The sequence below is a fragment of the Nerophis ophidion genome, linkage group LG09 (genome assembly GCF_033978795.1).
Source record: "Nerophis ophidion isolate RoL-2023_Sa linkage group LG09, RoL_Noph_v1.0, whole genome shotgun sequence".
NCBI classification, from domain to species: domain Eukaryota; kingdom Metazoa; phylum Chordata; class Actinopteri; order Syngnathiformes; family Syngnathidae; genus Nerophis; species Nerophis ophidion.
In genome coordinates, this window is record NC_084619.1 from 11,848,469 (window position 1) to 11,864,281 (window position 15,813).

The 15,813-nt window shown below is 38.2% G+C and overlaps 1 protein-coding gene across 2 annotated transcripts in view; it reads left to right on the forward strand.

The window, feature by feature from the left end:
- Positions 1-4,808: 4,808 nt before the first annotated feature.
- Positions 4,809-15,813, forward strand: part of mcph1 (microcephalin 1) — a 49,291-nt gene continuing 38,286 nt past the window's right edge. The window contains exons 1-10 of one of the 2 annotated variants that reach the window (XM_061910306.1): positions 4,809-4,944; positions 5,402-5,461; positions 5,553-5,644; positions 7,475-7,593; positions 7,711-7,795; positions 9,951-10,062; positions 10,142-10,273; positions 10,348-10,428; positions 11,021-12,163; positions 13,360-13,469. In XM_061910306.1, coding sequence (XP_061766290.1) covers positions 5,431-5,461; positions 5,553-5,644; positions 7,475-7,593; positions 7,711-7,795; positions 9,951-10,062; positions 10,142-10,273; positions 10,348-10,428; positions 11,021-12,163; positions 13,360-13,469 — 1,905 coding nt within the window. In that variant the 5' untranslated portion in view covers positions 4,809-4,944; positions 5,402-5,430. Of the gene's footprint in view, positions 4,945-5,362; positions 5,462-5,552; positions 5,645-7,474; positions 7,594-7,710; positions 7,796-9,950; positions 10,063-10,141; positions 10,274-10,347; positions 10,429-11,020; positions 12,164-13,359; positions 13,470-15,813 lie in introns of both variants that reach the window. The other variant, XM_061910307.1, reaches the window with a different exon arrangement.

A 15,813-nucleotide genomic window follows, 5' to 3' on the forward strand; every position in this document is an offset into this window, starting at 1 on the left:
AGGAACACCACCCCTACCATCAAGCATGGAGGTGGAAATATTATGATCTGGGCCTGTTTTGCTGCCAATGGAACTGGTGCTTTATATAGAGTAAATGGGACAATAAAAAAGGAGGATTACCTCCAAATTCTTCAGGACAACCTAAAATCATCAGCCCGGAGGTTGGGTCTTGTGCGCAGTTGGGTGTTCCAACAGGACAATGACCCGAAACACATGTCAAAAGTGGTAAAGGAATAGCTGAATCAGGCCAGAATTAAGCTTTTTGAATGGCATTCCCGAAGTCCTGATTTAAACCCCATTGGGAACATGTGGACAATGCTGAAGAAACAAGTCCATGTCAGAAAACCTACACATTTAGCTGAACTGCACCAATTTTGTCAAGAGGAGTGGTCGAAAAATTCAACCAGACGCTTGCCAGAAGCTTGTGGATGGCTACCAAAAGCGCCTTATAAGAGTGAAACTTGCCAAGGGACATGTAACCAAATATTAACATTGCTGTATGTATATTTTTGACCCAGTAGTTTTGGTCACATTTTCAGTAGACCCATAATAAATTAATTAAAGAACCAAACTTCACGATTGTTTTTTGTGACCAAAAAGTATGTGCTCCAATTACTCTATCACAAAAAACTAAGAGTTAAAGCAGGGGTGTCAAACGTAAGGCCCGTGGGCCGGATCAGGCCCTCAAACAGGTTTTATCCGGCCTGCCGGATGAGTTGGCTAAGTATGAAAATGAGCCAAAATGTTTGAATGAAAGAAACTGCTGTTCTAAATGTGTCCACCAGATGTCGCAAAGGCAATTCTGTGTATCTTTGTAGATTATGCAACCTATGTAAAAACAAAACAAAAAACACACATGATATTAGTGCACCGGTCGACAAACTACATAAATAACATCCTGTAATTTGATTTTAATATAATTTTTTTAAATCTTGATAACACCAACAAGTTCACTGTTGAACATTATCACATAATTTATTCAGAAGGTATAGATACAGTAACAACAAATAAAGATAGAATACTATCAACCGCAACATAGAAAATAAAAAATAAAAATAATAATTAAAAATTTCGGAATGTGTTTTTTCTATTTTCAAACAAAGAAAACAATCCGAAGTTGCCGTGATTTTACCAGTCCGGCCCATTTGGGAGTAGATTTTTCTCCCTGTGGCCCCCGATGTAAAATGAGTTTGACACCCCTGAGTTAAATAAATCATTGGAACCTCAAGACAGCCATGTCATTATATTTTTTACAAGTGTAAGTAAACTTTTGACCACGACTTTATATAAATATATATGTATATATATATATATATGTCTTGATTGGATTATCCAGAGAATAGTGCTCGATACCGTGGTAGAGCGCAATATGTAGGTGTGGGAAAAATTACAAGACTACTTCGTCTCTACAGAACTGTTTCATGAGGGGTTCCCTCAATCATCAGGAGATTTTAATGGAAGCATTCACATACAATGTTTTATATAGGGCACAGAGTGGGTGGGTACAAGCAGGCGTAGGGTGTGGTGATTGGCTCATGTGTTACCTAGGAGGTGTTTCCGTCTGTGGCGGCATGTTGAAATGATTTCACTGCGCTTGTTGAGGGATGATAGATCTGGATGATATATAATAAATAGTTTCTCTTTTAAGCATAGGTTGCATCTTTTATTACCACTGTTGTAAGGTGTGCTGGATGCAAGAATTTGCCATGTTATTGAATATTCAACATTATTGTCTTTGAGGTTTGGAACGTGCCTTTGAGGTTTGGAACCTCAAAGACAATAATGTTGAATATTCAATAACATGGCAAATTCTTGCATCCACCACACCTTACAACAGAATGTGCTTGTTCTATCTTTAAACAAAGAAAACGCTCTGAAGTTGTCCTAATTTTTAAGTTATCGTGCCGTGATTTTACCAGTACAGCCCATTTGGGAGTAGATTTTTCACAATGTGTCCCCCGATCTAAAATGAGTCTGTAAAATATTGGACACAGTGTGTTATCAAGCTTATGAGATCAATGCATTGTTCATTTTTTAAATTAATTTTTGTAATAAAGTTTTTAATTATAATATCAATGAGGGATGTTTAATCACTGTTATTTTTAAATTGTTACTAATATTCATTACATTCATATTTGTTTCACTACTTTTAGATTGTACCGTGTCATGTTTGTGTCCTCAATTGCTCTGTTTATTGCTATTCTGAATGTTGCTGGGTCGGGTTTGGTTTGGGGATTTGATTGCATTATTATGTGTTGTTTTGTTGGATTGATTAATACATTCATTTAAAAAAATAAATGAATAAAAAAAATAAAAATAAAATGAGATCGACACCCCTGGTTTAAGACTTAAAGAGGAAAAATAGGAATATGCAGCAGTATTTGGTAAAAATTAAATGACTATTTTAATGTCTTCTTGATTAGCATTAAGCTGAATTGTATTTGATTTGTAATAAAACATGAGAAAAAGATTAAATGAAAACATTATTATAAAATTGATATCAACGGGTATCAAGGGCTTCACGGTGGCAGAGGGGTTAGTGCGTCTGCCACACAATACGAAGGTCCTGGGTAGTCAGGCTCAGGATCTTTCTGTGTGGAGTTTGCATGTCCTCCCCATGACTGTGTGGGTTCCCTCTGGGTACTCTGGTTTCCTCCCACTTCCAAAGACATGCACCTGGGGATAGGTTGATTGGCAACACTAAATTGGCCCTAGTGTGTGAATGTGAGTGTAAATGTTGTCTCTCTGTGTTAGCCCTGTGATGAGGTGACGACTTGTCCAGGGTGTACTCCACCTTCCACCCGATTGTAGCTGAGATAGGCACCAGGGCCCCCCGCGACTCCAAAGGGAATAAGCGGTAGAAAATGGATGGATAGATGGATATCAACTAGGGCTGTGAATCTTTGGGTGTCCCACGATTCGATTAAATATCGATTCTTGGGGGTCGCGATCCGATTATAAATCGATTTTTTCGATTCAACGCAATTCTTGATTCAAAAACGATATTTTTCCGATTCAAAACGGTTCTGTATTCATTCAATACATAGGATTTCAGCAGGATCTACCCCAGTCTGCTGACATGCTAGCAGAGTAATAGATTTTTTTTTCAAAAAGCTTTTATAATTGTAAAGGACAATGTTTTATCAACTGATTGCAATAATGTAAATTTGTTTGAACTATTAAACGAACCAAAAACACGACTTATTTTATCTTTGTGAAAACACTGAACACAGTGTGTTGTCAAGCTTATGAGATGCGATGTAAGTGTAAGCCACTGTGACACTATTGTTCTTTTTTTTTTAGTTTTATAAATGTCTAATGATAATGTCAATGAGGGATTTTTAAAGGCCTACTGAAACCCACTACTACCGACCACGCAGTCTGATAGTTTATATATCAATGATGAAATATTAACATTGCAACACATGCCAATACGGCCTTTTTAGTTTACTAAATTACAATTTTAAATTTCCCGCAGAGTTTCTTGTTGAAAACGTCGCGGAATGATGACTCGTATGATGACGTGTGTTTGTGACGTTATTGGTTGGAGGGGACATATTAGCTCAGCACCACTTACGGCTAAAAGTCGTCTCTTTTCATCGCGCATTTACACAGTAATTTGGACATCTGTGTTGCTGAATCTTTTGCAATTTGTTCAATTAATAATGGAGACTATAAAGAACAATGCTGTTGGTGGAAAGCGGTGTATTGCAGCTGTCTTTAGCACCGAGACACAGCCGGTGTTTCTTTGTTTGTTGTGAAGCTGAGCAGAGCAGTCAAGGAAACATGTTTCTCTACGTCAACAAGCATGTTTTTGGACGGGAAAATTGTGATATATATCTTACCGGAGACATCAGTGGATTATTCGTCCCCCTCGCAGTAGCTGTCAAAAAAGGCAGCTTTGAGCTTAGCTCCTTGGCTTCTCTCTGAGACACAGTGTGTTGCCCGCAGCCATCCGACCTCGACGTATGTCTTTACAATCCCACTAAAACACTATTAAAACAATAAGCAGATAAGGGATCTTCGAGAATTATCCTAGTAAATGTGTCTAATTACATCTGAAACGCTCACACTGCCGCCGCCCGGAGCCGTTGCTTTTTATTTTATTTATCATTATTATTTTTTTTTCTAGTCCTTTACTATCAATATCCTCATTCACGAATCTTTCATCCTCGCTCAAATTAATGGGAAAATTGTCGCTTTCTCGGTCCGAATTGCTCTTACTGCTGGTGGCTCACATTATAAACAATGTGAGGATGTGAGGAGCCCTCACACCGGTGACGTCATCATCTGCTACTTCCGGTAAAGGCAAGGCTTTTTTATTGGCGACCAAAAGTTGCGAACTTTATCGTCGAAGTTCTCTACTAAATCCTTTCAGCAAAAATATGGCAACATCGCGAAATTATCAAGTATGACACATAGAATGGACCTGCTATCCCCGTTTAAATAAGAAAATCTAATTTCAGTAGGCCTTTAATCACTGCTATGTTGAAATTATAACCAATATTGAAACTGTTGTTGATAATATTCATTTTTGTTTCACTACTTTTGGTTTGTTCTGTGTCGTGTTTGTGTCTCCTCTCAATTGCTCTGTTTGAGTGTTGCTGGGTCAGGTTTGGTTTCGGAATTGGATTGCATTGTTATGGTATTGCTGTGTATTTTTTGTTGGATTGATAAAAAAAAAAAAAAAAAAAGGTTTAAAAAAAAAACGAGAATCGATTCTGAATCGCACAATGTGAGAATCGCGATTTGTATTCGAATCGAAATTTTCCCATACCCCTAATATCAACGTACTTTTTTCCGGAAGTGACGTTTATCTCTCGGCCAATCATCACTCTTTATCCCACAATGCACTGCGTCACAAACGGCAAGCGCGAATTATACCAAGCCACACTTTCCTTTTGTTCGATATTGGACAATTTAAAAACCTCTTTGTCACATAAAGTAAGTTCTCAACACACGTATTAGAGTTTTTAAAAAACGTGTAGGCGACTTGTTAACAGTTGGCGCTCTTCGAACACGCCCAAGTGCAGCAAGTAAGCTCAGCGTTAGCCTCGATGCTAAAATCGAAAGTCCGCGGGATAATGTCGCTCCATTGTTGATGTAAGGCAGTCATAGGGGACATTACACCTCGCTATTGATTATTGCGTCATTGTTGAGGTCTACGCGTTTGGGTGTCGAGTTTCTCCTGGTGTGTCTGGGCTCAGGTCGATTGACAGCAACTGCGCCAGGCAGTCATTTGTGAGAGTGGATATCGTTTAGTATTGAACTGTGCACACTCTGCATTCTTTCTTCTCCTCCACCTTTGAGTCTGTTGTCATGGAGATGTCACGATCATTGAATTATGTCATCCACAATGCAGTTTAAGTCAGCATCTTGCTCATGAAATTATTTTGTGAAGGGCAATTGTGGAACTGAAGGCGGCCAGTAATGGCAGCAAGCAACACTACGGTTCTTAAAGGTAATGTACATCATCAGCACATTCAACTCATGATGCGACGTCGGTTCACGGCTTGTGTTTGTGTCTGTGCCGTGGATCAACATCATTCCAGATGTCGTTGCCTATGTGGATGTGTGGTCATCTGACAAGAGAGCCAACTATTCGACACCGTTTATTCAGCAGCTACTGGAAATGGGTGCTCAGGTAATGACAAATCCATCCATCCATCCATTTTCTACCGCTTATTCCCTTTCGGGGTGGCGGGGGGCGCTGGTGCCTATCTCAGCTACAATCGGGCGGAAGGCAGGGTACACCCTGGACAAGTCGCCACCTCATCGCAGGGCCAACACAGATAGACAGACAACATTCACACTCACATTCACACACTAGGGCCATTTTAGTGTTGCCAATCAACCTATCCCCAGGTGCATGTCTTTGGAAGTGGGAGGAAGCCGGAGTACCCGGAGGGAACCCACGCATTCACGGGGAGAACATGCAAACTCCACACAGAAAGATCCCGAGCCTGGATTTGAACCCAGGACTGCAGGAACTTCGTATTGTGAGGCAGACGCACTAACCCCTCTGCCACCGTGAAGCCCGTAATGACAAATTTATTTATTTATTTTCTAACCTCTAACCCAGGGGTCGGGAACCTTTTTGGCTGAGAGAGCCATGAAAGCCAAATATTTTAAAATGTATTTCCGTGAGAGCCTTGTAATATTTTTTAACACTGAATACAACTAAACACGTGCATTTTAAAGTAAGGCCAACAGTATAATAAGTTTCATATTCTTTTTAATAACATTGTTATTCTGAAGCTAACATATAATAAATGATTAATCATTAATTACTGCGACTTCTTAGAAAATGGATGGATGGATTAAAATGCATAAGAATGTTTTCTATTTTCAACTTTATTTTTAGCACTATGATTACCAGCGGAATTCTTCATAATTATCGTGTTAAGCAATGTCAGCTATGATTTATCGAAGAGCCACATCTGGCTCGCGAGCCATAGGTTCCCTACCCCTGCTCAAACCTAATCAGGTTTCATCCATCCATCTTCTTTTTTCCAACACTTATTCCCTTTGGGGTCGCGGGGGGTGCTAGCGCCTATCTCAGCTACACTCGGGCGGAAGGCGGGTACACCCTGGAGAAGTCGCCACCTCATCACAGGGCCAACACATATAGACAACATTCACACACTAGGGCCAATTTAGTGTTGCCAATCAACCTATCCCCAGGTGCATGTCTTTGGAAGTGGGAGGAAGCCGGAGTACCCGGAGGGAACCCACGTATTCACGGGGAGAACATGCAAACTCCACACAGAAAGATCCCGAGCCTGGGATTGAACCTAGGACTGCAGGACCTTCGTATTGTGAGGCAGACGCACTAACCTCTCTGCCACCGTGAATTCTGTGTCATACTTGATCATTTTGCTATATTGCCATATTTTTGCTGAAAGGATTTAGTAGAGAACATCGACGATAAAGTTCGCAACTTTTGGTCGCTAATAAAAAAGCCTTGCCTTTACCGGAAGTAGCAGACGATGTGCGCGTGACGTCACTGGTTGAAATGAGATTTTCTTATTCAAACGGGGAGAGCAGATCCATTTTATGTGTCATACTTAATCATTTCGCGATATTGCCATATTTTTGCTAAAAGGATTTAGTAGAGAACATTGACGATAAAGTTTGCAACTTTTGGTCGCTAATGAAAAAGCCTTGTCTGTACCGGAAGTAGCAGACGATGTGCGCGTTACATCACTGGTTGTAGGGCTCCTCACATCCTCATTGTTTACAATCATAGCCAGCAGCAGCTAGAGCTGTTCGGACCGAGAAAGCGACAATTTCCCCATTAATTTGAGCGAGGATGAAAGATTCGTGGATGAGGAAATTTAGACAAGGCCTGATTGTGTTCAACTTTAAAAGTAGAAGGGCTCACCGTTTAGGATTAACATAGCTTTGTTGTAAACTGCACCAGCTTTTCACACTGTCACTTTGCAGGTTTAACATAACATACAATTATTTACAGGTATCAAAAACATTCAATAAACAAGTCACCCATGTTGTATTTCACAACGGTCATCCTGCAACATGGAGGAAAGCCAAGAAAAGTCACGTGAAGCTTGTCTCTGTCCTTTGGATAGTCAGGTATGGATGACACTACACATGGAAATAGTTTACTTTTCATGTTTATTGTATGTGCAGATTGTATTATTTGGAGACAGTGAGAGGAGCATTAATGGTTATTGCTGAAATGATGTGCAGATGTCATGAAGAAGGAGTGCATGGGGAGGAAGAGTTGTATCCAGCCTCAAACGATGAAAGTAATCCAGTATTAAAAAACAAGAAAGTAAGTATAGCCAGACAAAAATGTAATGCTTTAGTTTTTTGTCATTGTAAAACGATTTACTGCGCGACAGTTGTATGTGAAATTGACAACTGATTGTCATCATTTTCCAAAACACATTTGATCAATGGTTTTCCTTGAAATTGCTTCCAAAAAAGATTGCGCATGGAATAGATGATAAGCCATTGTTCATTAGACAGTGGGGAAAATCATATTTCACAACAGAAAAATGCTCCATTTGCTGTCGATGTCACCTCAAACTTAACATTTCTTCAACTAGTAGATGCAGTGGTTTCTTGGTTTTTGTTAGCAGCCTGACCCAAAAGGTCAGGTCAGACAAAGTTCAAATCGTAAGAAAAGCCAACAAAAAATGGTCATAGGAAATAAGGCAGACTCTGAATCTGTTTCAGACACCCATTATATTCACACACCCAACACATTTTGTAAAATATTAAAGTTTCATATGCAGAAAACAATGACAAATAAAATAGACTAATTAACATATAACATCACCTTCATTGAAGACTGCAATGAGTGGCTACGGTGAGCCACGAGGATGCCAGTGTGTTGTCGAGCTTATGAGATGCGATTCAATTGTAAGCCACTGTGACACTATTGTTCTTTTTTTTTAAATTTTTTATTAATGTTTTTAATGATGGTATCAATGAGAGATTTTTATTCACTGCTATTTTGAAATTGTTACTAATATTGATAATATTCATTTTTGTTTCACTACTTTTAGATAGTACCGTGTCATGTTTGTGTGTCCTCAATTGCTCTCTTTATTGCTATTCTGAATGTTGCTGGGTCGGGTTTGGTTTTGGACTTTATTGCATTGTTATGGTATTGTTTTGTTGGATTGATTAATAAATTCATTAAAAAAAGAAAAAAAGAATCCCTGCTGTCTAAAAAAATGAGCCAGTGTTTCTCACATATTTTTTTATTTGTTTCAGTCTGGTTCAAATGTGGATTTGGTGCTTCCGATTCGCTCTAGCTAATAAAAAAATGTATACGGGTAATGGAAGTATGGAGGAATGCATTGCAACTCCGCTTCACAACGCACCTCATATGCACCTGGTTTTACAGAGAATAAGACCAAGTTGAAGGGGTCTTTGTTTCCAATATAGTGACTCTAAGCGAATATAGGTACGCATTTAAAATGGAGAGGCGTGTATCTTTAATCATGTACTGGTATTTATTAAAACAAGAGTGACACCGGAGATCCGCCACCACATGCCATGGGAGTGTCCATTATCACTGCTGTGCAGGATATGTAGAAAACCACCACGCTCTCTAACCCAACCTCATACTGTATGTTCTAAGGGAGAGAGCTTAGAGACATGTTTGGTGTTTGGTAACACTCTGCCTTCTTGGTGAAATAAGTAAACCATTTGTGTAAGAATGCTCTTTTTTTACAAGGCTTTGGCACATTGAAGGAATAAAATAAATCTAAAATATGAACATAAATTGAAAAATCGAAACACTGAAACTGTTGATACTGAAATAAAACAAAAATGTATATTTTTTTAATGTTTTAGCCTTTTTATTGGCCTTTTTTATTACAAACTACATTATGTCACACCACTAATATATTGAAATAATATAAAGGACAATATTGTTTTATATACTTGAAGGCTACTGCTGTATATTTTTTATGTAAAATAGTTGACTGTTGGTATTTATGAGCATATTTATAAGCAAATAATTGTTTTAAAATACTGGAAGGCAATTGGCCACTGCTGTACCTTTTTGAAAGTGTAGTTACTTCTTGGCAGCCTGTACTGCAATTAGTTCTGTGCAGAAAGATGTTGAAGCACAGTGATTCTAAATACTTGACAGTTTGAAATAGTATTCATTTAATTTAATAAGATAGTGACTGTAAAAGTACATTGGTTAGTTTTTTGTTTTTTTCTTAAATCGTGGCATTGATAATCATAGAAATTAACAGGTATTTGTATCAACTACTGAAATCCTAGTATCGTAGCAACTCTAGTTTGTTATATGGAGTATTAAGTTGTACGATAATTAAGACGGCATACATAAACTAGCAATATTTTTGGTAAAATAGTGGGGTATACAAAATCCAAGGTACCACTGCACTCTTAAAACATGCAGTTATTTAATTCCCATTTCTAAAATGTGTGCTTTTTTGGTGTAGCACCGTTGCATGCAGCCCAGAGACTGTCCACAGAGGACGCCAGAAAATGACAGACGCATGAAGAAAAAGTTAGATAAGTTGATGAAGGACATGGCTCCCAAGCAACCAATGTGTAAGTGATCAAGCTGCTTTTTGACATTTGTATAACTAAGATCACTAGCAAATGATGTAGTTTTTGTTCACCTCTACAGTCACAGATGTGTCACCTATTTTTATTGATGAAGACAGTGGAATTGTGTACAGCCCTGCGTGTAAAAGGGCCGATTACATGGCAGAGCGGTTAAAAGACATGAAAGAGAAACATGCAAATATCTCACCCACTGGTAAGTAAAACAACGGGTAAAATATTTCATTTTTCTGCAATGTCAAGCATTTACCATCAGACTTTTTTTTTCAGCCTCACAATTGATTGAATCCGCTTCCCCCTCTGGGTCAAAGCCCTTGCTTGGGAACTCACCAACTGTCTTCAAATTTTTGTGTAAGCACTGCTAATGTTTTGTAATAGCAATAAATAGATAAGTCTTTACAGTATTATGTAATAGATCATTTGTAATGACCTTCCGAAGAAAACTCTTCTTGCCGTTTAGGAATAATAAGGTTCAATACAAAACTGCTTGCTTTGAGATTTACAAAACAAAAGGTTTGATTCTAGATAATATTCTGATTGCGGGATAATTTTTTTCTATAACGAAACCAACCAAGACTGAAACATATATATTTTTTCTGTAACATGCATTTGTATTAGATTGCAGTAATATTAGTATTTAACTGAAACCTACAATACGAAATGCACAATGAAAAACTAGAAGGCTTTTTCATGGTGTTTCTGTGCTGTCTGCATGTGCACCATCGACTTGCATTTATTCTTCTGTCATCTCCTAAGAAATACATCCCTTTGGCTAGATTCATCATGTTGTTTAATTTAGGTTTGCCGTTTTACAATGTCATACAGGGTGGGTGGCATACAATCTGTTTGTGGGAAGTGTTGCAGAGATGCATAAAACTGTATTTGATTAATACATTGTGTGTTTTAGATGCAATATTTTAATTTGATATTTTTCTTCTTAAAGATGATAATTCAGACGATGATTCCAGTGCCTCTGTTGCTGAGCTCGGCCACTCTGCTGATAAGGAAAATGCCTGCACAGAAAATGACACAACTGAGCATACCCAACATGACAAGTACCTCACCAAAGAATTTGAAAAGTCTTGGCTGTCACCATGCAGTGTTGTTTCAAAACCCACTTTGGTAAGCCCTTTGAAATGTCCGGACTTTGAGAAAAGTGAGGAAGAAAGTACCATACAAACAAAACCAATAAGGTCTTCAATTGGGAAAAAAACAACAGAGAAAGCCAAGTCTGTGGGTGTAATACAAAGTGATGTGAAGGAGGTGACATCTGCTGATGGCAAAGAAAAGCGTAAGTCACGCACAGAATCCCGCAGTCCTGTTGGAAAACCTCTGGAACAACCAGCCGACAAATCTGAAAAGGGAAGGCAAAGTATTCAAGCAACAAAGACCATGGGAGGGACAAAGACGTCTAACTCTCCTGATACTGTGAACTCCTCTGGCTGCCTCTTGGCACCAACCATATCAGGACCTGACACTTTATTTAATGACTACTCTCCATTTCAGAAAAAGGGAACAAGACGCAGACCCTCTTTTTCTGCGCTTGCACATTTGTTTAGTCCGTCCAGTGACTCTCAAAATGTTGCTTCCATTTCCGATGATGTGGGGGATGATATGTTCGAGGACTTCTTCTCCAGGCCGAATGACCACAAAATACCCAAGAAGCCTACTTTCCCTGGTCTGCGTGAAATGAGAGATCTCCACATTCCCTTTAGGATGGACTCTGTCCCAAAGAAAAGAAAACAAAGGAGAAGCGATAATGCTGAAACAGCAACCAACAACTCTAAGAAGAAGAGAGTGGAGAAAAGTGGGGACAAGTGCAGTCAACAGTCTGTTGCAAAAACAGAGCATAAAAGTCCTCCACAACAGAATGTCAAGGAGTCCCTGCCTGCATTGGATCCTCCAAATGCCACACTAACAGTGATTGCTAAAAGAAAACGGCAAAGCACTTTACCATTTGTTAAAGCCAGTGGAAGTGCAGCAAAACCAGTATCTTCCTCTGTTCGGTCACCAAAGCCAACAAAAGGGGCGATGTCCTTGGAGCTGCAGAATCACATTGTTTGTCATTTATCTCACACTTTTCAAAGTGAGTAGCAAGGGATCCAGATTATAGACTAGAACATAGTATATGAATGAACTATAACACATTTTCCAGGTTTTCAAAAATATATTTTCATGAATTGGCATTTTTATAAAATATGTTTAGGACTTGGGGAGGTTTGTAATCCCTGGGTCTAAATTATGGACTAAAAAATATATATTTTTTTATAAAACAGATACTACATAAACATTGGCTAATAAGCAGATGCACTGCCTGGTCCCCCCAAAAAGTAATCATCTGAATTTAACACACCAAATAGATATGAGCCTCCCATTGGATAATTACTGCATAGGCTATTGAGTTTCAATTGGCAACCGGTTATTTAAGCCAAACTAATGCAGTGAGTAGATTATTTGTTCAATCGTGTCAATAGACATGTGATGTGGTTGTTGAATATTTTTTTAAATTATGGGTACGCATCAAGTATGAAAAAACAGCTGAAGCGATTGCAGAGACTATTAAAATTAGGTTAGAACTGTCCTAACACATAAAGTAGTTTGAAGTTTGAAATCCTGTCATTAATACAATATATTTTATTTGAAAAAGAAAAAAATTGGTCAGCAATAAATGTGAGATTGTAAAAGCATGCCATAATCAAAGCTTTACACCAAAAAATTGGTGTAAACTTTTGGGCCATGCAGTGTATAAATCCACTGTAACATGTCTGCAATGCAATTACTTTTTTTTTTTACCTAAGATGTTTTTGTGGCATTATTTCTTGTATTAAAGATTTGTTTAAAAAATGCCCATGACTACTCCATAAAGTATCATGTTTACAAGCAAGTCATTTACTCCGTTACTCTGGTTTTGTATTGAATGTGTTAAAAACATTGAGGACATATTTACTGTTAAACTCTGTGTAACAATATCGTTCACGCTAATAACTAACATGCAGAATAGCTGACAATTTGAGCAAAAATGGCATTACATAAACATTGACTTCTGTGTGGTATATCAGTTACATATGAAATACTCTGTGTGTGCTTAATGGTAGTAATAATAATACAGTATCTGTGCTCTTGCTACTTCATGTTTAATACTGTGTATATACAGTATGTAACTGGTACTTTAGGAACTTTTAATGTGTGTAATGTTAGTTTGAGGTCAGCTATCATGGCACGAACGCAATGTTGCTTGTGTGTTTGACAGTTATCACTTGTTATGCCTTGTTACCTATTTAGGCAAAGGAAATGAACAAAAATCTGCAGCTGCTCTAACTGAGCTCCCAATTGAAGGCCGGGAGAATCAGAATAAGCACACTGACTCAAGTGAGAAAATCAACAAAGCAAAGGTACTAAAATTGATCAATTCTGTCTCAGAGTAATTGTTCAGATGTTCCAGACTACAGTGTATGCTGGTTTTGACAGGCTGCATCATTATGTGCTGCTTCCACTGCCTAAATTTCCTCCCAATTCACTTGGACACAACTCTAGTGCAGCTGCAAAATATGATGTAATACTATCAGGCATTGTTTTCCATGATACTGACCGTTTAGGATCACACGCCTAGCATGTGGGTGGTGTGTCACTCCTATTTAGATACATTTCCTTGTTGAGGCTGTTAGCTTCCATTGATGTCGGGATTTGAGTCATCTGGCCAAGGAGCTTCTGTCTGTCTGGTCCTCGGGTTCTTCCTGTGTTTAGCCCCTGTGATGAAAGCATATAACTTCCTCTTTGTGACCTGGCCTTTGTTTTCTGTATGCTGTAACCTCAACATGATGCAGCTTAAAAAATCTAAACATTGCATCTTATAGCCCATGGAGTATTGCATAATGTTTAAAACACAACCTGATCATAGTGAGCAAACTATTTTCTTTTAGAGGTCAAGCATTGACATTAGTATTCCAGCTCTTCTCTACTTCAAAATTATCACTCTGAACACAGCCGTGAGTGGCAGTGTTCACAACCTCAATCATTTTTTTTCTTCTCCTTATTTTAAAAGTGATTTAATCTTATAATGACTGTTGGTTTGCCATTGACACCTAGTTTTTTCACTTACGCGAGCAACCTTGTCCCTTAATGTATGTCTTTGAAGCAGATCTTTATCAGCACACTGCGAGTAGCAGACATAAGTCAGCATGACCTTATCACTAAGTTAAGAATTCCACCTCTGTGAATCAGGGAGCAGTGCTTCGTTTCACAGCGACACTTTGTTGCAGGCTCATTATTTGCAACACATTCTACTGTACTGATGTTCTTCTCATGAGATCAGCCAAGCTTCTTTGTTTTGACGTCTTTAAAACGTGCTTTGGATAAGCATAACAGTCCCAAAGTTATCAAACAGCTTGGTATACAGTACTAAGCTGCATAATTGGGTACCAGTGGAGGAGTGGTTGTGATCTGTTGGTAAAGTAATTTTTCCAGTCTCCTTATCTGTGTTTTTAAGTTATAGCTGTGTTGAGGATAACATCGAGGGGCTGACAAGAGTTTTAATTAGCAGGCTCCTCTAAGCCCTTCCAACTTGTTTATGGTTTAAGTTTATTTGGAACATTCATACAGTTACAATACAATTAGACTTAGACTTAGACTTCCTCTTTTATTGTCATTCAAATTTGAACTTTACAGCACAGATAAGAACGAAATTTCGTTACATAAGCTCATGGTAGTGCAGGATAAAAAAAAGCAATAAGGCGCATACATAATTAAATATATATAAATAATGTATAAATATGTATATAAAATAAATAACTACATATAAATAAATTACTGTACAGATAAATATATTGCTCTTTTTCACATGCGTCCACGTTTATGGATGTATGTTATATTGTCTTTTTTATTCCAGCGAGTTAATCCATTTTGGGGGGAGTTTAGGGGATAGTTTAATTATGATGCGTTCAAAAGAATACATCACATATTTTAATTTCATCACTGGGGGACTAAATATCAAAACACTGTTTGGGCCTATTAAGGCGTTATGGTTGATCATTTCAGGATCCAGAGACTACATAAAACATATTTACAGTTTTGCTTCAATGCTTTTGATGCTCTTTTGAATCTGTGCAGCAAGTTGTGTGATAGGCTCCATTTGGGTTTCTTGTTAGATGTGGATCTTTGTCCTTGCTACCTAGACAAGTATTTGGTCACACAATTATTGCAATTACTGGAAGAAAGGTATAAGAAAAATGATCGTAGTTGGTTTGCAGCTTTTACACTTTCCGTTTCTCTGGATTTTAGTCTCTGTGAGTTGCACTTGCACTAGAGGAACATTGTAAGTCAGTGATGCTGGAGGACTGCTTGGTCAGCATCTCTGTTCCAGTTCATTTTAAATATGTTCAATGGGTCAGACATATGTGCAGATTTTTCATCACCAAATGCATCCAAGCATACCTCATTGGATCACTTTGTGTACAAAGTCATTCATTAGTTTATTAATTTTGTGATACTTTTGTCCACAGTAATCACTCATTTGTTTCTTTAAATTGGTTCCAGATATGACAGCAATGAAAGCATTTCCGCAAAGTAGGGACCTGTAATCATAGATCAAATCTTTCTCGGAGCCAGAGCATTAAAACACTCTTTACTACCCTCTAAATACATTATGAGGGCCCTCGAAACAATAACACCCTTTTGTCACCTTTACACAACACGGTAATACTGCCTGAGGCTGAGCCAATCGGTGGCCGTGATACTGAA